Source organism: Scyliorhinus canicula, chromosome 7 (genome assembly GCF_902713615.1).
Source record: "Scyliorhinus canicula chromosome 7, sScyCan1.1, whole genome shotgun sequence".
In the NCBI taxonomy this organism is placed as follows: Eukaryota; Metazoa; Chordata; class Chondrichthyes; order Carcharhiniformes; family Scyliorhinidae; genus Scyliorhinus; species Scyliorhinus canicula.
This window is the reverse complement of record NC_052152.1, coordinates 135,530,440-135,552,062: the sequence shown is the minus strand read 5'-3', so window position 1 is coordinate 135,552,062 and position 21,623 is coordinate 135,530,440. Positions and strand designations below refer to the sequence as shown.

At 47.6% G+C, this 21,623-nt stretch overlaps 1 protein-coding gene across 3 annotated transcripts in view; it reads left to right on the top strand.

Moving 5' to 3' along the window:
* The window catches only part of LOC119969405 (AP-1 complex subunit gamma-1-like), a 195,249-nt gene that overhangs the window by 141,232 nt on the left and 32,394 nt on the right, over positions 1–21,623 (top strand). For all 3 annotated transcript variants that reach the window (XM_038803022.1, XM_038803020.1, XM_038803021.1), the window contains 3 exons: positions 6,720–6,847; positions 16,365–16,469; positions 20,641–20,776. In XM_038803022.1, the coding sequence (XP_038658950.1) occupies positions 6,720–6,847; positions 16,365–16,469; positions 20,641–20,776 (369 nt within the window). The remainder of the gene's footprint in view (positions 1–6,719; positions 6,848–16,364; positions 16,470–20,640; positions 20,777–21,623) is intronic.

Below are 21,623 nucleotides of genomic sequence, written 5' to 3'. Positions count from 1 at the left end.
AGCGTGAAAAAGTTGAGAGGAGCTGTTGGGAACAGAGGAGAACTTGGGGGGGTTTAAACTAATTGGGGGGGTTTAAACTAATTGGGGGGGTTTAAACTAATTGGGGGGGTTTAAACTAATTGGGGGGGTTTAAACTAATTGGGGGGGTTTAAACTAATTGGGGGGGTTTAAACTAATTGGGGGGGTTTAAACTAATTCAGCAGGGGCATGGGAACCTGGATTGTAGTTTTGGGGTGCGAGAGATTGAGAGTAGAGAGGTCAGGAGCACAGTTTTGACTTCGCAGGAGGGCGGCAGTGTTCAGGTCTGTGGTTTGAAGTGTGTCTATTTCAATGCCAGGAGTATACGAAATAAGGTAGGGGAACTGGCAGCATGGGTTGGTACCTGGGACTTCGATGTTGTGGCCATTTCAGAGACATGGATAGAGCAGGGACAGGAATGGTTGTTGCAGGTTCCGGGGTTTAGGTGCTTTAGTAAGGTCAGAGAAGGGGGCAAAAGAGGGGGAGGTGTGGCGCTGCTAGTCAAGGACAGTATTACGGTGGTAGAAAGGATGCAAGATGGGGACTCTTCTTCCGAGATAGTATGGGCTGAGGTTAGAAACAGGAAAGGAGAGGTCACCCTGTTGGGAGTTTTCTATAGGCCACCTAATAGTTCTAGAGATGTAGAGGAAAGGATGGCGAAGATGATTCTGGAAAAGAGCGAAAGTAACAGGGTAGTTGTTATGGGAGACTTTAACTTTCCTAATATTGACTGGAAAAGATATAGTTCGAGTACATTGGATGGGTCGTTCTTTGTACAATGTGTGCAGGAGGGTTTTCTGACACAATATGTTGACAGGCCAACAAGAGGTGAGGCCACTTTGGATTTGGTTTTGGGTAATGAACCAGGCCAGGTGTTAGATCTGGAGGTAGGTGAACACTTTGGAGACAGTGACCACAATTCGGTGACCTTTACGTTAGTGATGGAAAGGGATAAGTATACCCCGCAGAGCAAGAGTTATAGCTGGGGGAAGGGCAATTATGATGCCATTAGACATGACTTAGGATGTGTTGGTTGGAGAAGTAGGCTGCAAGGGTTGGGCACACTGGATATGTGGAGCTTGTTCAAGGAACAGCTATTGCATGTTCTTGATAAGTACGTACCAGTCAGGCAGGGAGGAAGGGGTCGAGCGAGGGAACCGTGGTTTACCAAAGAAGTGGAATCTCTTGTTAAGAGGAAGAAGGAGGCCTATGTGAAGATGAGGCGTGAAGTTTCAGTTGGGGCGCTTGATAGTTACAAGGAAGCGAGGAAGGATCTAAAGAGAGAGCTGAGACGAGCAAGGAGGGGACATGAGAAGTCTTTGGCAGGTAGGATCAAGGAAAACCCAAAAGCTTTCTATAGGTATGTCAGGAATAAAAGAATGACTAGGGTAAGAGTAGGGCCAGTCAAGGACAGTGGTGGGAAGTTGTGTGTGGAGGCTGAGGAGATAAGCGAGATACTAAATGAATACTTTTCGTCAGTATTCACTCAAGAAAAAGATAATATTGAGGAGGAGAATGCTGAGACCCAGGCTATTAGAATAGATGGCATTGAGGTGCGTAGGGAAGAAGTGTTGGCAATTCTGGACAAGGTGAAAATAGATAAGTCCCCGGGGCCGGATGGGATTTATCCTAGGATTCTCTGGGAAGCCAGGGAAGAGATTGCTGAGCCTTTGGCTTTGATTTTTAGGTCATCATTGGCTACAGGAATAGTGCCAGAGGACTGGAGGATAGCAAATGTGGTCCCTTTGTTCAAGAAGGGGAGTAGAGATAACCCCGGTAACTATAGGCCGGTGAGCCTCACGTCTGTGGTGGGTAAAGTCTTGGAGAGGATTATAAAAGATACGATTTATAATCATCTAGATAGGAATAATATGATTAGGGATAGTCAGCATGGTTTTGTGAAGGGTAGGTCATGCCTCACAAACCTTATCGAGTTCTTTGAGAAGGTGACTGAACAGGTAGACGAGGGTAGAGCAGTTGATGTGGTGTATATGGATTTCAGTAAAGCGTTTGATAAGGTTCCCCACGGTCGGCTATTGCAGAAAATACGGAGGCTGGGGATTGAGGGTGATTTAGAGATGTGGATCAGAAATTGGCTAGTTGAAAGAAGACAGAGAGTGGTAGTTGATGGGAAATGTTCAGAATGGAGTTCAGTTACGAGTGGTGTACCACAAGGATCTGTTCTGGGGCCGTTGCTGTTTGTCATTTTTATAAATGACCTAGAGGAGGGCGCAGAAGGATGGGTGAGTAAATTTGCAGACGACACTAAAGTCGGTGGAGTTGTAGACAGTGCGGAAGGATGTTGCAGGTTACAGAGGGACATAGATAAGCTGCAGAGCTGGGCTGAGAGGTGGCAAATGGAGTTTAATGTGGAGAAGTGTGAGGTGATTCACTTTGGAAAGAATAACAGGAATGCGGAATATTTGGCTAATGGTAAAATTCTTGGTAGTGTGGATGAGCAGAGGGATCTCGGTGTCCATGTACATAGATCCCTGAAAGTTGCCACCCAGGTTGATAGGGTTGTGAAGAAGGCCTATGGTGTGTTGGCCTTTATTGGTAGAGGGATTGAGTTCCGGAGCCATGAGGTCATGATGCAGCTGTACCAAACTCTGGTACGGCCGCATTTGGAGTATTGCGTACAGTTCTGGTCGCCTCATTATAGGAAGGACGTGGAAGCTTTGGAACGGGTGCAGAGGAGATTTACCAGGATGTTGCCTGGTATGGAGGGAAAATCTTATGAGGAAAGGCTGATGGACTTGAGGTTGTTTTCGTTAGAGAGAAGAAGGTTAAGAGGTGACTTAATAGAGGCATACAAAATGATCAGAGGGTTAGATAGGGTGGACAGCGAGAGCCTTCTCCCGCGGATGGAGGTGGCTAGCACGAGGGGACATAGCCTTAAATTGAGGGGTAATAGATATAGGACAGAGGTCAGAGGTGGGTTTTTTACGCAAAGAGTGGTGAGGCCGTGGAATGCCCTACCTGCAACAGTAGTGAACTCGCCAACATTGAGGGCATTTAAAAATTTATTGGATAAGCATATGGATGATAAGGGCATAGTGTAGGTTAGATGGCCTTTAGTTTTTTTTTCTCCATGTCGGTGCAACATCGAGGGCCGAAGGGCCTGTACTGCGCTGTATCGTTCTATGATCTATGTAATTCTTTCACTGCTATTCAGAAAGAGCTGCTTGCTTTTTGAATTAAAATGAAGACTCTGTTGCACTTTGAAGTTAGGCAGTTAGCTGAACTTCACAACTTTCACCACTAATTTACCAGTTGTGTTTTTGACTGAATATCCACAACAGTACTATTTTTTTTCCTCTGGGGCCTGGAATTCCTACTGAAGTTACTGTGGATGATTGGGTGACCCTGTGGAAATTTTACCACTTAGTTGATAAATTGTGGCAATTTTAGTAAATTGAAGGATTTTCTTGTGGACAGTGTTATGGGCAACTCAGAGCATTACCTTTTGCCCAACCTCGTACTCGACGGGATTTACTTTCCCGTCGAAGGAGGCCTTGCTCTGTTGTTACCGTTTTCCCACCTTAATCGCTGCAGCTGGTTGTCCTGCCTATAAGTTTTGTATAATCCCCTTGACGGCATTCTTGTGGGTGAGGGCCGTGACTTCAGGCCCTGATAAATCCAACCCCAATAGAGGTTCGATTTCCCGCATCGGTCGCCCGGTCATTAAGATGTGGACAGTGAAAGTGATGGGACTAGACAGTGGGGGCGATTCTCCGCTCCGCGGACCAAGTGCCCCTGCCGTCGTGAACCCCGTCGCATCTGACAATGGCACGAACAGGGGCCAGCACGGTGCTGGAGTGTTTCACGCCACTCCAGTGTCCCTACGTGATGCCAAATGGGCGCCACGCCAATCCGCGCATGCACAGTTGGGTCAGCTCAATCCTGCGCATGCACAGTTGGGCCACGGCATCCTGCGCATGCGCGGGAAACTTCTTACGCGCGCCGACGCAATATGGCGTGGGTGTTCCGGGGCTGGCCGCAGCGAAAAGTAAGCCGGGGGGGGGGGGAGCGTGGGGGAGAGAGGCCGGGCCAGACCCCTTCGGTGCCGCCGCCGCCGCCGCCGCCCCCCCCCCCCCCCCCCCCCCCCCACACACACAGGCCGCCCCACGAGCGTTCCGCAGAGTTCCTGCCAGCAGTAACTAGGGGTGGACAGCACCGGCGGGAGCCCATCCGGCCTGGAGAATCGCCGCTCGCCATTTGCGGCGATTCTCCGAGTGGCCCGGCGCAATTCGCACGGCGTTGGTTTGGGGGGGGGAGAATCACGTTGCTGGGTCGGGGTGGTGTGGCGCCCCAGCGATTCTCCTACCCGGCGTGGTGGGGGGGCCCAATACCGCCCAGTGTTTCTCACTACCATTAGTATGAAGGGCAGGACTTTATTCCAGGAATGGTTGTTCTGCTGAACGATTTTGGGGATCATGTCTTTCAGGGTGTGGTTCATTCTCACTATAATGCCACTGGATTGGGGGTGGTATGCTATGTGAAATCGCTGTTTTACTCCAAAGTGCTCCACCATTTGTCAAAGGAGGTGCGACATACCCTTCCTGAATCTGTTTGCTGCTTTGGACCTGTTTCAGGTCTTTGACCTTGGTCTGACTGACAGTAACAGCTTCAATGCGTTCAGTGACGGATGGTTGCCAAAATTCTCCCTCCCGGGCTCCTTGTTTGGCTAAACCATCTGCTCTTACATTCCCAAGTGTGGAGATGCGTTAATGCGCCTTGACTTTGATTATTCCATACCCTCTGCCTTGGGTGGTCTGGAAAATGAGTCTCAATAGTGGGGCTGATGGCAAAGGCTTTCCATCCGCCGAGATAAATCCCCTTGCTGCCCGGAGGGACATAAAATCCGTTAAACTGTTGCAGACATGCATACTATCTGAATATATGTCTTGTGGTGTGGAAAACTGGTCGGGGCAGCTCACTATGTAAGCTATTGCAGGAAGTTTGGGCCTATCTCCCTCAGGGGCTTGTTTTCGTAGTCTTCCACATAGATGCCACATCCTGTTTTCCTGTTTCCGTCCTCCACCATGGAAAATCCATCAACATAAATCTTTAAGCTGTTCTGAGTCTGTCGGGCTCCCCTGATTTCTCCCCCCATTTGTTTAGGCAGAAATGGCCCTTCGGGGTCATTTACTGCAAGAATCAGGCATTTGTGAGGCTCCCCCCTATACGCTATGTTGTCTGCCAGGAAGGTGGAGGGTCGGGCATGTTTCACTACAATGTCCCGGCCTTGGAGCATAAGTGACCACCTTGCTATCCTGCTCTGGCTGACTGCCCCGTCCTTTACCCGCCCGTTCAGCAGCAATTGTATCGGGGTATGTTCAGTGAGGATGGTGGGGGGATTTAGGCCAACTATGTAATTTGGACAAGCGAAGATGATACTTGTTTTTCTGAACCAGTTCTCAGCTGTAAATCAAGTTCCTTTAGAACCCTTTTCGAAAGTCTGTTTTTGGAGCAGCTTCTTTTGTGACCTCTCTGGGTCTTTTCCAATCTTCCTTCTCCTGTACCTGTTCAAACCAGGATTCTTCCTCTTTCTGTCTGAGCTCTGCCCTGCCCTTTAAACAAAGGGTCTCTCTCCTGGGATGCTCAGACTTAAACCCATCAGCGTTATCTTGACTGTTTTATTTCCCACTCCCGTTTATACAAAAGAACAGAATCATGCTATTGATATGCAACTACCTTCCCGTTGACTGACAAAAGAGACCATCGGACTCTGTGATGGGCTAATAGCTGGTCAGACAGAAGTATCCCAAAAGACCAAGGGATCTCAAGTGAATCACCCTTGCTGAACCAGTCCATCCTGTCCAGACTTCATCATCGATTAGTTTGAAAAATGTGCACTGTTGGTTAATTTGTGATGTATTTCAGTTATGTTAACAATATTCAGATACTTAAATGTTAATTACAAACTCGACAAAACAGAAACCACAGTTGCTGAAAATGTCTCGACGCATTTAAATAATGTTAAATATGTGATTTAACCTCCCTTGGTACCCAGGTGTGACTTGAGTGTATAAGTGATGGATGTGGAAGAAGTAGCCCACCCACAAGAGCCTGCTATCAATGCTTTAATGCTCTTTTGAGCTGGCAGAAAAGTGTGGCTTATTCTCACCCTCTCCGTAATCCACTTGACCATAACACAAAGCCTAAAATGAGGGCTTTAGTAATATAAAGCTGGATTGACCAGCTGATCTTTTCTTGCCCATCATTTTTCTATTAGAAGAGGAAAGATTAAATGCTCCATTGAATTGTCAAGAGTTCTGTGCTTAAATTAATATTAAACTATATTTGGGAATTTTGGCTTGTTTACAATTGCAGAATGCTGAAATTGGGCATTTATGCTGTGTCTATAACATGACATGGTGTTCTGAGCTAGATTGTCATGTCACTGGTGAACCATATTTTTCTCAAATGGAAATTCTTTTCGATAAAAGACACATTTTCTTAGGCATTGTTTGAGTCCTGTAGCTTTTATTGAGCTCCCTGCAGGTACTCCGCATCTCCTGTCTTGATTTTTTTCAAACATTATTATTAAGGGGCAATTATGCGTGGTCAATCTACCTACCCTGCACATCTATTGGGTTGTGGGGGTGAGACCTACACAAACACTAGGAGAATGTGCAAACTCCACACTGACATTCCTGTCTTGATAACGCTAATGACTTTCTTGCTTTCCTATTTAGGATCCAGAGGAAGAGGTTTTGGATGTTTTAGAAAATATTCTGCAGTCCAGTCTCTCGGCACTTACAACACGGGAATATGCATTGACCGCCATTATGAAGCTCAGCACACGACTGCAGAGCAGTACAAAGTAAGTAGAGTTTGGTATCTCACTCTTGCCTCCTTCTAAAACATTCAAAATGCACAATTGATTTTCTTTCCATCCTTTTGTGCTGATTCAGCACACAAATTCTGAAAATATTGAAAGCCCTTGTTAATACCTATTGAGAAGTACTTTATACCAGGTCAAAGGAGTTAGTTGTCAAATGCCTCTTCTGCTTCCAAGTTATTTTCACAAGACTGTAACCTGATCCCGAAGTAATTTACAATCACCATTGTTCAACTGAGAGGGCATCCAACAGAGGGTTGCAGTGAGAAGTGACTGAGGAGGATTCTGGGAGAAGACGGCTCGCTCACCACAACTGAGAAAGGGATTGCGCAGAACCTAATGGACCTGGTATATATGTGACCCAGATGCTGGATAACCTGGTCGAAAGGGAGAGTTTCCCCAAACCTCAGGAGATACAGAGGCCATAGGTCAGTTCATCTGAAACCTAAAGCGGGAGAGCAACCAAGAGCCGTAATATCGAAGCTGCACGGATACCAGGATCTGGAGAAGATCCTGAACTGGGAAAGTCACACGCTGTCTTGCCAGTGGGAAGGCCGTTCAATCCGAATTTACTAAGACATTGGGCAGGCCTGGCCAAGTGCTGTGCTGAATTTAATACGGCCAAAGCAGCCTTGTACGAGAGTGGGGTGTAAATCGAGATGCTGCCCCTGGCCAAACTGGGTAATCTTCCAGGGGAAGGAATTCTACTTCACTGCACTGGCCAAGGCGGACTAGTTTGTGCGCAGACACAAGCTGGGAAGGCAGTAGCCGTGATGATGAGCTTGTTTTAAAAAGAAAGACATTTGCGCAGGACAGAACTGCCTCGCTTTCAATCCAGCTTTAAGTACCAGGAAGGAGTGGGTAAGAGTGGAGAGGTGCAGAAACTTGGGGGGGGGGGGGGGGGGGGGGGGGGGGGACATAACAGCTGCGGGAAGATGGGGATCACTTCCCAGTTGAGGGCGACACCACACTAGCGAGCAAGCAAGTGCAGGGAAATACTGGTGAAAGGGAGGCCGTGGCAGAGTTCCCGACAGGGAGGAAGTGTCTGGCAGAGGAAGGTTGGACAGCCCTAAAAATGGAGAGGAGAAAGGGGAAAGATAGGAGGGGGGGAAAGTTTGGGGGGGGGGGGGGTCGGGGAGGGGGTGCAGGGGCACAGAGAGGGGAGGACAGGCCCAAGAAAGGGGGGGGGGGGAAGAACGCGATGGTTAGTGGTAGTCTGGAAGGAGCACCAGTGGTCCTCGTGAACGTGTGCGCTCCCAACTGGGACGACGCGGAATTCATAAAGAAAGGCATGGCAGAAAACCCCGACATAAATACTTTAACCGCGTACAGGTCCAGCCCCAAATTGGGGAAACTAATGAATTATGGCAATGGAGCTGAACAACCTCGAGAAGCAAATGGGGGAAATGGACCGATGGAGGTTCACGCACCCAGGCGAGAAGGAATTTTCTTCCTCCTCCCAAGTCCACAGCATCTACCTGAGGTTTGGCTTCTTTGTAGTGGAGAAATCGGTGCTTCCAGGGCTAGTGGGAGCAGGATACTCCATAATCGTAATCTCCGACCAAGCTCCACACTATGTGGATGTGAGATTGGAGACGGGCCGTGCCCAAAATCCCCCCATGGAGGCTGGACACGGCCCTCCTTGCCGATAAATCTTTTTGTGATTTGGTATCACAGGCCATAGACGGGTATGTAACTAACAACCAGAATCGGGATGTCTCACCCTCCACATTCTGAGAGACGAGGAAAAAGGGGGTAAATAATCGCATTCAATGCACGCAAAGACAGGGAGGAGAGGGCGGCCAGGCAACAACTCGTCAAGTCCATACTAGAGGTGGACCGGCAGTACTTCACGGCCTCCACCGTGGAACTGTAGGCAAGAGGAAAAGTTGCAAATGGACTTTGACCTGCTCTCTACCGGGGAAGCAATCAACCAGCTCTTCCAAACACGGGACCTTTTATGAACATGGAGACAAAGCCAGACGCCCGCTAGCTCACCAGCTGAGAAAGCAGGCAGCCACAAGGAAAATAACTCTGGTTAAAGACAGAAGCGGCAGGCTGGAAGATCACCAAAGCCTTTGCAACCTTCTACTGAGGGCTGTACACCTCTGAGCTCCTGGAGGGGGACTTGGAGATGAAGCAGTTCCTCAACGGACTGGACGTGCCGGTCGTGAGGGAAAATAAGAGACGGGGCCTGGAAACACACACTAGAACTGGGAGAAATCATGGAGAGTATTAACACAATGCAGGCGAGGAAGGCACCTGGACCAGATAGATTCCCAGCAGACTTCTGCAAAATTTTTATCAGTAATGGCCCCACACCACGGGAGATGTTTGCAGACTAGCAAGTAAAGGGCAACCTTTCACCAACACTGGCTGAAGCCTGAATATCATAGAACATAGAACAGTACAGCACAGTGCCCTTCAGCCCACGATGTTGTGCCAACCATTTATCCTAATCTAAGATCAACCTAACCTACACCCCCTTCAATTTACTGCTGTCCATGTGCCTGTCTTAAGAGTCGCTTAAATGTCCCTAATGACTCTGACTCCACAACCTCAGCTGGCAGTGCATTCCACACACCCATCACTCTGTAAAGAACCTACCTCTGACATCTCCCCTATACCTTCTTCCAATCACCTTAAAATTATGTCCCCTCGTGACAGCCATTTCCACCCTGGGGAAAGGTCTCTGGCTATCCACTCTATCCATGCCTCTCATCACCTTGTACACCTCTATCAAGTCACCTCTCTGCCTTCTTTGCTCCAATGAGAAACGCCCTAGCTCCCTCAACCTTTCTTCGTAAGATATGCCCTCCAGTCCTTGCAGCATCCTGGTAAATCTCCTCTGTGCCCTCTCCAAACCATCCACACCTTTCCTGTAATGAGGCAACCAGAACTGGACACAATATTCCAAGTGTGGTCCAACTAGAGTTTGATAAAACTGCAGCAAAACCTTACGGCTCTTAAACTCAATCCCCCTGTTAATGAAAGCCAACACACAATATGCCTTCTTAACAACCCTATCAACCTGGGTGGCAACTTTGAGGGATCTATATTCGTGGACCCCAAGATCCCTCTGTTCCTCAACACTTCCAAGAATCCTGCCTTTAACCCTGTAATACCATAGAATTTACAGTGCAGAAGGAGGCCATTCGGCCCAACGAGTCTGCATCGGCCCATGGAAAGAGCACCCTCCACCTTACCCCCATAACCCAGTAACCCCACCTAACCTTTTTGGACACTGAGGGACAATTTAGCATGGCCAATCCACCTAACCTGCACATCTTTGGACTGTGGGAAGAAACCGGTACACCCAGAGGAAACCCACGCAGAAACTGGGAGAACGTGCAGACTCCACACAAACAATGACCCAAGCTGGGAATTGAACCTGGGACCCTGGAGCTGTGAAGCAACTGTGCTAACCACTGTGCTACTGTGCTGCCCAACATCGCTGATACCCAAAAAGGAAAAAGATCTGACGGAGTCGGGGTATCTCAGGCTCATCTCCCTCCTTAACGTGGATGCAAAGGTCCTACCAAAGGCCCTGGTGTGGCGGCTGGAGAGTTGCGTGCCAGAGATGGCCGCAGAGGACAAGATGGCCTTTGTCATGGGCAGGCAGCTAACATCGAACGTCAGGCACCTGCTGAACGTGATAATGACCACATCTGGGGAGAGAATACCACAAGTGATCATCTCTATAATTGCAGGCAAATGGGGTTAGCTTAGATGGGCTTTTTGGTTGGCATGGACCAGTTTGGGCTAAAGGGCTGATCTCCGTGCCATAGATTCTATAATTCTATGATCTCCCTGGTTGCAGAAAAGGCCTTCGACAGGGTCGAATGGAAGTACTTCATAGAAGTACTTGAACAATTTGGGTTTGGGCCAGGATTCACCTCCTGGGTGAAACTGCTGGACAGTGTTCCCATGGCGAGCATATGGACAAGCACCACCAGCTCTAGATACTTCCAGCTGCACAAAGGTACGAAGCAGGGGTGCTTGCTATGCCCGCTGTTGTTTGTTCTGGCGATCGCGCTCAGAGCGGCAAAGGGGTGGAGAAAGGGGAGACTGTCGAACCCACTGACCAGCATGGAAGGGTTAATGAAACTCCTAAAGGAGTTCAGAGCCGAACTGACAGAGATTTCAACTAGCTGGGGGGAAACAAACTAAGGTACCTGCAGCTTAAAAACTTCCTACGGGAGGAGATGAGGACGTACCCACGACCACCACGACACTACTAGAGGAGTTACTGGACGCAAACCTTCTAGGTAAAGGAAACTAGCGACATATACAGGCGACTGATAGAGAGGGCCGACACTGTACTTTCATGTGACGAGGAAGACCTGGGGCTCGAAATAGGGTGGGGATTCTGGAGTGAAGCACTGTATAGGGTTAACTCCACCTCCACGTGTGCAAGACTAAACCTAACGCAACTAAAGGTGGTACCTAGAGCCCACTTAACAAGATCCCGAATGAGTAGGTTCTTCCCAGAAGTGGAGGACAGATGTGAACGGTGCCAAGGAGGCCTGGCCAACCATGCCCACCTGTTCTGGTCTTGCCTCAGATTTGCTGGGTACTGGACAGCCTTCTTCAAGGCAATGTCCAAAGTGGTGGCAGTGAGGGTGGAGCTGTGCCCTAAATTGGTGGTCTTTGGGGTATCAGACCAGCCTAATCTCTTCATGGGGAGGAGGTCGGATGCCCTTAACTTTGCCTCCCTGATTGCCCCCGCGTAGAATCCTGCTTGGCTGGCGGTCAGCAGCACCACCCAAAGCTGCAGACCGGCTGTCTGACCTAATGGAATTTCTCCAAATGGACAAAATCAAATTCGCCATCCAGGGGTCGGAAGATAGCTTCTTCAGAACATGGGAGCCATTCACCCAACTGTTCCAAGACCTGTTTGTGGCCAATGAACAAGCAGATAAATAATCAAGAGCCAGGAGAAAGTAGCCAAAACATGAGAAAAGAGAAGGATGAGGGAAAGACGAGGGGGGGGGGGGGGGGGAGGAGACGGGGGGGGGGGGGGACGAGGAGGGGGGGGGGGGGGGGAGACGAGTGGGGGGGGGGAGAGGGGAGACGGGGGGGGGAGAGGGGAGACGAGGGGGGGGGGGGGGACGGCGGGGGGGGAGGGGAGACGGGGGGGAGACGAGACGAGGGGGGGGTGGGGGGAGACGGGGGGAGACATATGGGGGGAGATGAGGGAGGGGTGGGGGGGAAGGGGGGAGACGAGGGGGCATGGGGGGGACGAGGGGGGGGGTGGGGGGAGGGACGACAGTGCATGAGGGGATAGCTAAACACAATAGAAAAGAATGGTGAGCTTCAGAGAGGGAGAGGTGGGAAAGGGGTTCAGGGATGGGGGAATGAAGGAAGGACAGGGGGCAAAGAACAATGGAAGGAAGCTGGGGCGGGAGCGGGATGAGACGAGGGGACGCGAACTGGAAGGAGAGCACAGGAAACGACAACGACCATGACGAACACAGCAACGGAGAGTAATAAAGTACAGGAGGAAGAAGTGACGGACGGCCGAAGCGGAAGCACAACAACAGCGATAACCGATCGAGAGAAGCAAGCAATATCGGGGGCGTCACCATGGCATACACACACACACACACACACACACACGCGCGCGCGCGCGCGCACACACACACACACCCCCCCCAATGATCTATTTTGTATTACTAGTGTTGTATGTACTCTCTTTGTTAAAACAAAAACAGAAAAAAATAGGGGTGGGGGGGGAAGTATACATGTATACTGCAACTGTCTCTCCAGTACCTCGATGTATATACATTTCTCCATCGAGGTGAGTTGATCATTGTGTTGCAACAAGGCGTCTTCCACTCACTTCAGTCTCTCGCCCTGCTCCCGCACCTCGGCCGATGCTCTCGACGCTGCTGCTTTCACCGGGGCAATCGCCTCCTCCACCAGCACCTTCAATAGTGCCACTATCTCCTTCCTCATCACCTCCATGTGCTTAGTGAACTGTTTTCAAGTTCCACAACCATCACCTCGGTCATCTTTTCTGCCATGAGCAGTGCGGCCCACCTGGCGACCCAGCCTCCACTTTCCTTCCAGTTGCTGAGCCGACCCTTCCACTTGACGGCGGACCTACATACGGCCCGTTCTTCACGGCAGCTTTCTTTTGGTTTCTTCCTTATGTCCTCCTGCACTTGCTTAACCAAAAATTGTCCATGGAACCGGGCATTAAATTCTAAAAAATCAAGCCTTGAGCAGGAATCATCCAATGTGTGACCTCCTCCTACATGCCACCACTGGAAGTCAATTTTATCTTGTAATATATTATCTTCTCTTTTTTCCTTTTTTGTTTCTCTCTTCTTTGTGTACACCTGTAAATATGCTATGCGCAAAAAAACCCAGTAAAAACCATTATTTTTTTTTTTAAAAAGGAGTTTGGAACTTTGTCAGGGACGATATCGCTCTGGTTAAGCTTGTAGCCTGTGAACGCAGAGCGGGGAGGGCAGAGGTAGGCGGACTGCTGTTTATACTGGCCTAGACCAAATCTGCTACCTCGGGATCCAAATAGCCCACGACTGGTCACAAATCCATAAATGGAATCTGACAAGTCTTGATGGCGGCAGTTAAAAGGGACCTGCAGAGGTGGGGCCCACTTCCACTCTCTCTCTCGGGGAGGATACAGATGATCCAAATGAACGTGGTGCCAGGTTTCTCCTCTTCCTGTTGAGATCCCTCCCAATCTACATCCCTAAGGCCTTTTTCAACACTGTCGACAAGCTAATCATGGTGTTGTTGGTGGGGGGGAGAAGAGTTTGGATATGGAGGAGGAGGAGAACAGGAGAAATGTGGAAGGCTTGGGGCTTCCGAACATACAGTTCTACCACTGGGTGGTCACTGCAGAAAGAGTACTGGGATGAGTCAAGGAACGGGCGGGAGCAGAGTGGGTGAGGATGGAGGAGAGTTCCTACACAGGAACATCCCTCCAATTGCACTCTTTCTCTTTTTCTTTTGCTTTCGCTCTCTTTCTCTTTGTCCTTGCCCCCCCCCCCCCCCCCCCCCACCCCCACACACACACACACACACACACACACACACACAGAAACAGACACACAGACAGACACTCACAGTGGTAGTAGCTACGCCCCGAATGTGTGAACCAAATGAGGCAACACTTCAGCCTAATCGAAGTGTCCACCATGGCCCCCATATGCAGCAACCACAGGTTCACACCAGCAATAATGGACGCCACCTTCAAAAGGTGGGGACAGGACGAGACTCTTGATAGTTAGGGGCATGTCCATTGATGATAAAGTAGCGACCCTGGTGGAACTCACGGTAAGGTTCCAGCTACCTAGAGGGAATGACCTGGGATACATTCAAGTCAAAAGCTTCCTCTGCAAAGCAACAACGATGTTCCACCAGATACTGGGACACTCACGAATAGAAAGGCTGCTCAACAAGGATGACCCAGGGGAGGGGAACTGTGGAGACATGTATGGGCGACTGCTGAAGGAGGTACTCTTTCCCCCCCGGACGAGACGAGGAAAAAATGGGAGGAGGAACTAGGCATAGAGATAGGGGGAGGCACACCCACATGTTCTGGGCTTGCCGGGTATTGGACGTCCTTCGGGGGTCTGCACAGGGTTGTGGGAGTGAGGGTGGAGCCAAAAGTGGCGGTCTTTGGCATTTCAGATCAACCAGAGCTCTTCATGAGGAGGGGGCTAACTCCCTAGCCGTTGCCTCTTTGATCAGCTATTGGAGAATCCTGCTCGGTTGGCGATTGGCCAAGACTGCAGACTGGCTGTCAGACGTAGTGGAGCTTCTCAGGCTGGAGAAAATAAAATTTGCCATCCGCGGATCGGAAGAAAGCTTCTTGGAAGCCATTCACTAATTTGTTTCAAGACATGTTCATAGCCAACAACCAGTAGAGGGGATTGCTGATGCGGTTAAAGGAGGATCATGGCCGCTGTTTTTGATTTGATTTATTGTCACATGTACCGAAGTACAGTGAAAAGTATTTTTCTGCCGCCGAGGCAACGTACACAGTATATACATAATAGACAAAGAGAGTAATCAACAGAGAACATTGACAAATGGTAGGTCGACTAAACAGTGATTGGTTACAGTGCGGAACAAGGAGCCAAACAAAGCAAATACATGAGCAAGAGCAGCATGGGGCGTCGTGAATAGTGTTCTAACAGGGAACAGATCAGTCCGAGGGGGAGTTGTTGAGGAGTCTTGTAGCTGTGGGGAAGAAGCTGTTTTAAGATGTTCGCTTGTAAATATGTGTTGGTTTTTGCACTTTTATTTCCTGAACTATAATTTGTAGAATATAAATATAAAAAGTCAATAAAAAACATTTACAGGAAAAGCATTGTTCATCTGAGCTCCTGTGTCTGCTAGCTATGTACGAGGCAGAGACAGGAACCCTGGTGTCTTTCAGACTGTCCACGGCTGCTCTTTTCATTGATATGTTCCATGCTGTGTTTTTGTCTCAGTTTGCAGGTTGTGGATTCCATTGTCTCATTTATGGATTAGCTCATTCTCCTGTTGATATTTTCTTAATTGAGGATCCTCCTCCCTTCCTCCAGGAGCTTATTCATCTAAAGTTGTTGGCATTTTCTGGAAATGGTTGAGTTACCAAATGGCTACCTGATGTTGCCCAATCACAAGTTGTACCATCTTCTGTTTTAACACCTGACCTCTCTACAGCATAAAACAGAATAATAAATTGCCGCCCATTTTATACTTGATTAAATATTTAGCAACTTTTAAAATATGTATAATTTCTAACATCTTCATGGAAACCAGGCCGACCAAATCTTGTGAACACGTAGTCTCTGGGTGATGCCGCAGGTGATGAGTAACCTAAAGGAACTTACTGACAATGTGGCTCTGGGCTACTGGCGTTCCATAGAGATTAGAAAACTTTTAGAATTGCTAATATAAATTGGTTACCATTTTTAATAATAAGAATTCACCAGATTCACCATATCCCAAACTGCTGTGTTAGCTGATCTCAACCATTGCCTGCAGCTGGGGTATACAGTGGGCCTCTGGAGCTTGAGCTTCGGAAAGATGCATTTCAGTGTGGGTCCCTGTTCCTGATAGTCAATGGTCCCTGCTATCAAGGTACCTTTATGGCCATCCGGTAATATTCAGCTGGCCCAATCTATGCCATTTCTGGTTGAAGAATTCACTTTCTTTCTCTTCTCTTTCTCTCACTCTCGCTCTCGCTCTCCCCCTCTCTCTCTCTCTCTCTCTCTATCTCTCTCTCTCTCTCCCTCTCTCTCTCTCAATGGTCTGTTCATCTATCCTGAAGGTGCTGTTGCTGAGGTACAATTGCCAATACCGAGGTGTGCCAGTGGAACTGCAACCAGTGAAGTCGGTACTTTCCAGAGAAAAGGAAATCCTGGATCCTAAATGTTTCTTTAAGCAGTAATTATTTTGGAAGGGTTGCTTTGCTTTTAATTTAAACTTTTCACACAATATTTTACTCAGTGACTGCAATCTGTGATTCTTTCAGTCGCATCAGGAAGGCAGTTTCTATCTATGGAAGCAGTTTAGATGTGGAACTTCAACAACGAGCAGTGGAGTACAGTGCACTCTTCACGAGGTTTGACCACATGAGGTTAGTGGGATTCAACATTTTATTGCAGAAATATGTCTTGCAGCATGCATTGAAACATTAAAGTAAGGTGCAACTCATTCCCATCATTCTTAAGGGTCAATGCACATTTGGGAAGGATTCCTGAACAGCTTTTGTCTTGTTTTGTTGATTAGCGTTGGTGGAGGTCTTCAAGTAGTTATCATGGAATGCGCTCCAAACATTCATGTCAAACATTCGACAGCTTAGGACCCAGAAAGGCCCAGTCAACCCACAATGCCCAGTGCCCATGTCATTAGTGAATCTTTTTTCAAAAGGCTTAACTACTGCTTTTATTCCTTTCATGCTCTGAGTTTTCAGGTAAGAGGTTATGTAAGTTGGAAGCGATGAGAATTGAGGTTTTCAATTTTCTCCAAACATTCAGAATTAACTTCATTTTTCACAATCTTTCCTTCCCTTTTCTCTCCTTTCCCCTATTCAGAAGTTGCTGCCCCCTAGCAGTTTCTTTTCATGATCTAAGACAGTGAGCATCAGTAACCTCTTTCAACGAGGGGAATTCAGTTTATCCCAAGGGATCAGTGGATAACAGTTCAGACTGGATAACATAAGAACATAAGAACTAGGAGCAGGAGTAGGCCATCTGGCCCCTCGAGCCTGCTCCGCCATTCAATTAGATCATGGCTGATCTTTTGTGGACTCAGCTCCACTTTCCGGCCCGAACACCATAACCCTTAATCCCTTTATTCTTCAAAAAACTATCTATCTTTACCTTAAAAACATGTAATGAAGGAGCCTCAACTGCTTCACTGGGCAAGGAATTCCATAGATTCACAACCTTTGGGTGAAGAAGTTCCTCCTAAACTCAGTCCTAAATCTACTTCCCCTTATTTTGAGGCTATGTCCCCCTTAGTTCTGCTTTCACCCGCCAGTGGAAACAACCTGCCCGCATCTATCCTATCTATTCCCTTCATAATTTAAATGTTTCTATAAGATCCCCCCTCATCCTTCTAAATTCCAACGAGTACAGTCCCAGTCTACTCAACCTCTCCTCATAATCCAACCCCTCAGCTCTGGGATTAACCTCGTGAATCTCCTCTGCACACCCTCCAGCGCCAGTACGTCCTTTCTCAGGTAAGGAGACCAAAACTGAACACAATACTCCAGGTGTGGTCGCACTAACACCTTATACAATTGCAACATAACCTCCCTAGTCTTAAACTCCATCCCTCTAGCAATGAAGGACAAAATTCCATTTGCCTTCTTAATCACATGTTGCACTTGTAAACCAACCTTCTGTGACTCATGCACTAGCACACCCAAGTCTCTCTGAACAGCGGCATGCTTTAATATTTTATCGTTTAAATAATAATCCCGTTTGCTGTTATTCCTACCAAAATGGATAACCTCACATTTGTAGAGTTACCCTCCACATCCCTAGGTAGATGCTGCTAACGGAGAACAAACCAAAACAGGAACATGGGACCATGTTCATTTAGTCAAACAATGCCTGTGCCAAATGTACCACTAGAGAAAGCAAGATGAAAATAACATTTGTTATGCAAATACTATCCTAATTTTTATGCAGATTTCTTTATTTTGCTGCTTAATGTCATTGATATATGTGCTGAATATTGGTGATGTCAATGGTTCCTCTGGGGTGTACAGCCAGAGCCGAGTATACAGCAACAACAGTGGCTCGGGTGTTTTGGAGGGCGGTGGGGGATGAGCTCTGTAACATCTAACAATGTGGTTGACCTTTTACTGTTCCTCAGTTCAACCCAGAAGAGTCAATGAGGATAGTGCATTTGATGTAGTCCACAAGGGTTTTAACGAGGCTTTTAAAAAATGTTTTAAAATCTTTTCCAATTAAGGGCCAATTTTAGCGTGGCCAATCCACCTACCCTGCACATCTTTGGGTTGTGGGGATAAGACCTATGCAGACATGGGGAGAATGTGCAAACTCCACACTGTCTGTGACCCTAAGCAGGGATTGAACCCGGGTCCTCGGCGCTGTGAGGCAGCAGTGCTAACCACTCGCCACCATGTCACCCTTTAGCAATGCTTTGGACCAGGTTTCACATGGCACACTGGTCAGTAAAGTATGAGCCCATGTGATTCCAAGGGCAAGTGGCAAGTTGAATACAAAATTGACTCAGCAGCAGGAAGAATGGGGTAATAGGCGGATGTTTTTTAATTAGAAAGTTGTTTCCAGTGGGCTTTTGTAGGGATCAGTATGAAGTTCCTTCTTTTTCCCATTATTTCTCATTGAGGCCCTGTTTGATTCTGGCCCTTGAGCTCTCTGCCTAGTACTTTTCTTATTCCCCTTTCTGTCATTTGTTCTTGTCCATGTTTCTCCCTCCTTTGACTCCGAGCATAGGTTCCCATCCCCTCACCAAACACTCTAGCAAATGCTCTCCCTGATCCTGCTGAGGTGTAACCTATCCAATTTGTAATGGTCCCACCTCCACAGAACCAGTCCCAATGTCCCAGGAATCTGAAACCCTCACTTTTGTGCCATCTCTCCAGCCACGTATTCATCGGACATATCCTGCTATTTCTGCTCTTGACTAGCACGTGGCACTGGTAGCAATCTTGAGATCACTACTTTTGAGGTTCTACTTTTCAATTTACTTCCTAACTCCCTTTATTCTGCTTTTCATAGAATCCTACAGTGCAGAAGGAGGCCATTCAGCCCTTTGAGTCTGCACCGACCCTTCGAATCAGCACTGTACACATGTCCACTCTCCTGTCCACCCCACCTTATCCCCGTAACCCCATAACCTAACCTGCACATCCCTGGTCACTAAGGGGCAATTTATCATGGCTAATCCACCGAATTTGCACATCTTTGGATTGTGGGAGGAAACCCACACAGACACGGGGAGAACGTGCAAACTCCACACAATCAGTTGACCGAGGCCGGAATTGAACCCAGGTCCTTGGTACGGTGAGGCAGCAATGCTAACCACTGCCACTATGCTGCCTGACTTTTAGAAGCTCATCCCTTTTTTGTACTAATGTGTACTATGACCATTTTTTTCCCAACGAATTTGGCTGCTGCTGCTTTCTCTTAATAGACTCTCTCCTCGCTCGTTCCCCCTCTCTCTCCTCGCTCGCTCCCTTTCTTGCTCCCTTTCTCTCACTCCCTGCTTTCCTAGGCCTCTTGCTCTGTCCTGGTGGTCACCCTTTCGCTTCATGCCTGTGGAGTCTTAGTCTATGGTGTGATCTCCTCTATGTGCTATCCACTATAGTCTCCACCTTGCAGATGCTCCTCAGTGTCCCCAGCCACCGCTCCATCTACGAAAGCTGGAGACACTACCTGCATACGTGCTGGCCCCGGTCACTGGAAATGTTTCTGACTTCCCACATAGAGCAGGAGGAATGTACCACTGCTTTGAGCCATGAATTGCCCCTTTAAATTAAACCTTTTTGAAGATACTTAAAATCAAATAATATCAATTACTCTGGAGCCCTTCTTCCTTGATCCTCATTACTACAGAATGTAGCCCGTACAAACTATAGACCACTAAAAATAGACCTAACCAATTATAAGCGATAAAAGTAGTAAATACATAACCTGACGGTACTCATCCAATGCTGCTTCCACTTGCCCCACATCCCTTTTGAATCCTGATGTCTCTTCAGGATTTCCAAACTCCAGGCTAGCACTCTATCTCGCTCTTTCTTTTCCCATTTTATCTTGCTGGCTCCGCTCTCAGTCTCGCTCTTACTCGCGCTCCTTTATCCTCCCATCTCTGCTGTCAGTCTCACTCTTTCTCGCAATCTTTTATCTCCCCTGCTCTGCCTTCAGTCTCGCTCTTGCGCTCCTGTATCTGCCTGTCTATGCTTTCAGTCTCCCTCATTTTCATGTTTTTTTTATGTCCCTTGCTCTGAAGTGCTTAATTTTCAAGGCTGTAGATCAAGAGCTGCAACGTGGGAATAAGCTGGATTGTTCTTTTTTGACCTGCACAAACTACATGGGCTGAATGGCCTGGCCTTCTGCGTCAGAAATTTGCAATGTTTCAGTTTGTACCAGACTGGTATGATAAGGAAATAACCCAAGACTGGTGTTCAGATAAGTGTGAAATTTGAGACTTTGTTAGATAGGGAGTAAAGCGAGATGTAGCAGTGTGAATCCCATCAAATGGACTCTGCTGCTGTAATTGTATGATACTGAACATCCATGTTGCTTTAGGCCAGCCTTATTGGAGCGAATGCCTCTCATACAGAAGAGTGCAGTCAATGGACCAGTGCATGCTGTGGTTAACGGTGAAGAGAAAGAGGAGGGGGGCAGCTTTCCAGCACCAGAGCAATTGTCCCAACAAGCCCAGGTAAATGGATTGTACTGTGTTTTTCAACTGTCTTTGAAATGCAGATTCTGCTCGCTATAGAGATGCTTTGAGGTATGGATTGCTGCTGCAGGAATAATTCCGTGCCATATATGCCAACCCAATTCTTCACGGGGATTAATCAATTACTGTCCAATAAATCACATATTAAACCAGCCTGTCATAAAAATATTATTGAGTTGGATTAATGAGAGGCAAACTTTAATAATGAAGAATAAATTGGGATTATGTATGTTACGTAATTATGGTATAAGAATGGTATATAATAATGGAGTAAATAGATGAATAAGGACTCAGCATATTATGGGTTAGATGGTGAATGTGAGATTTTTAGGTTGCAATTTAGAGATATCTGATGAAATGGGAATCGGAATAGTGCAAATCAAATTTTTGTTTTTTTATAAATTTAGAGGGTCCAATTCATTTTTTCCAATTAAGGGGCAATTTAGTGTAGCCAAGGCATCTACCATGCACATCGTTTTTTGGGTTGTTGGGGCGAAACACACGCAAACACGGAGAATGTGCAAACTCCACACAGACATTGACCCAGAGCTGGGATCGAACCTGGGACCTCGGCGCCGTGAGGGAACAGTGCTAACCACTGTACCACCGTGCTGCCCGAGTTTAGATCAAATTTTAACTTTCCAACCTACAAGTGCAAGTTTAAGTACCTCTTCTTGCTGATTATGTCCCATTTTAGCAGATGTTAAGAGATGAACAAATGATGATTGATTTGTTCTGATGGCTTCTAATTCTGCCTCTGCCATTACAATTGATAACTTCAAGTTACATAAGAAATAGGGACTAGAGTTAACTACTTGAACCTTCT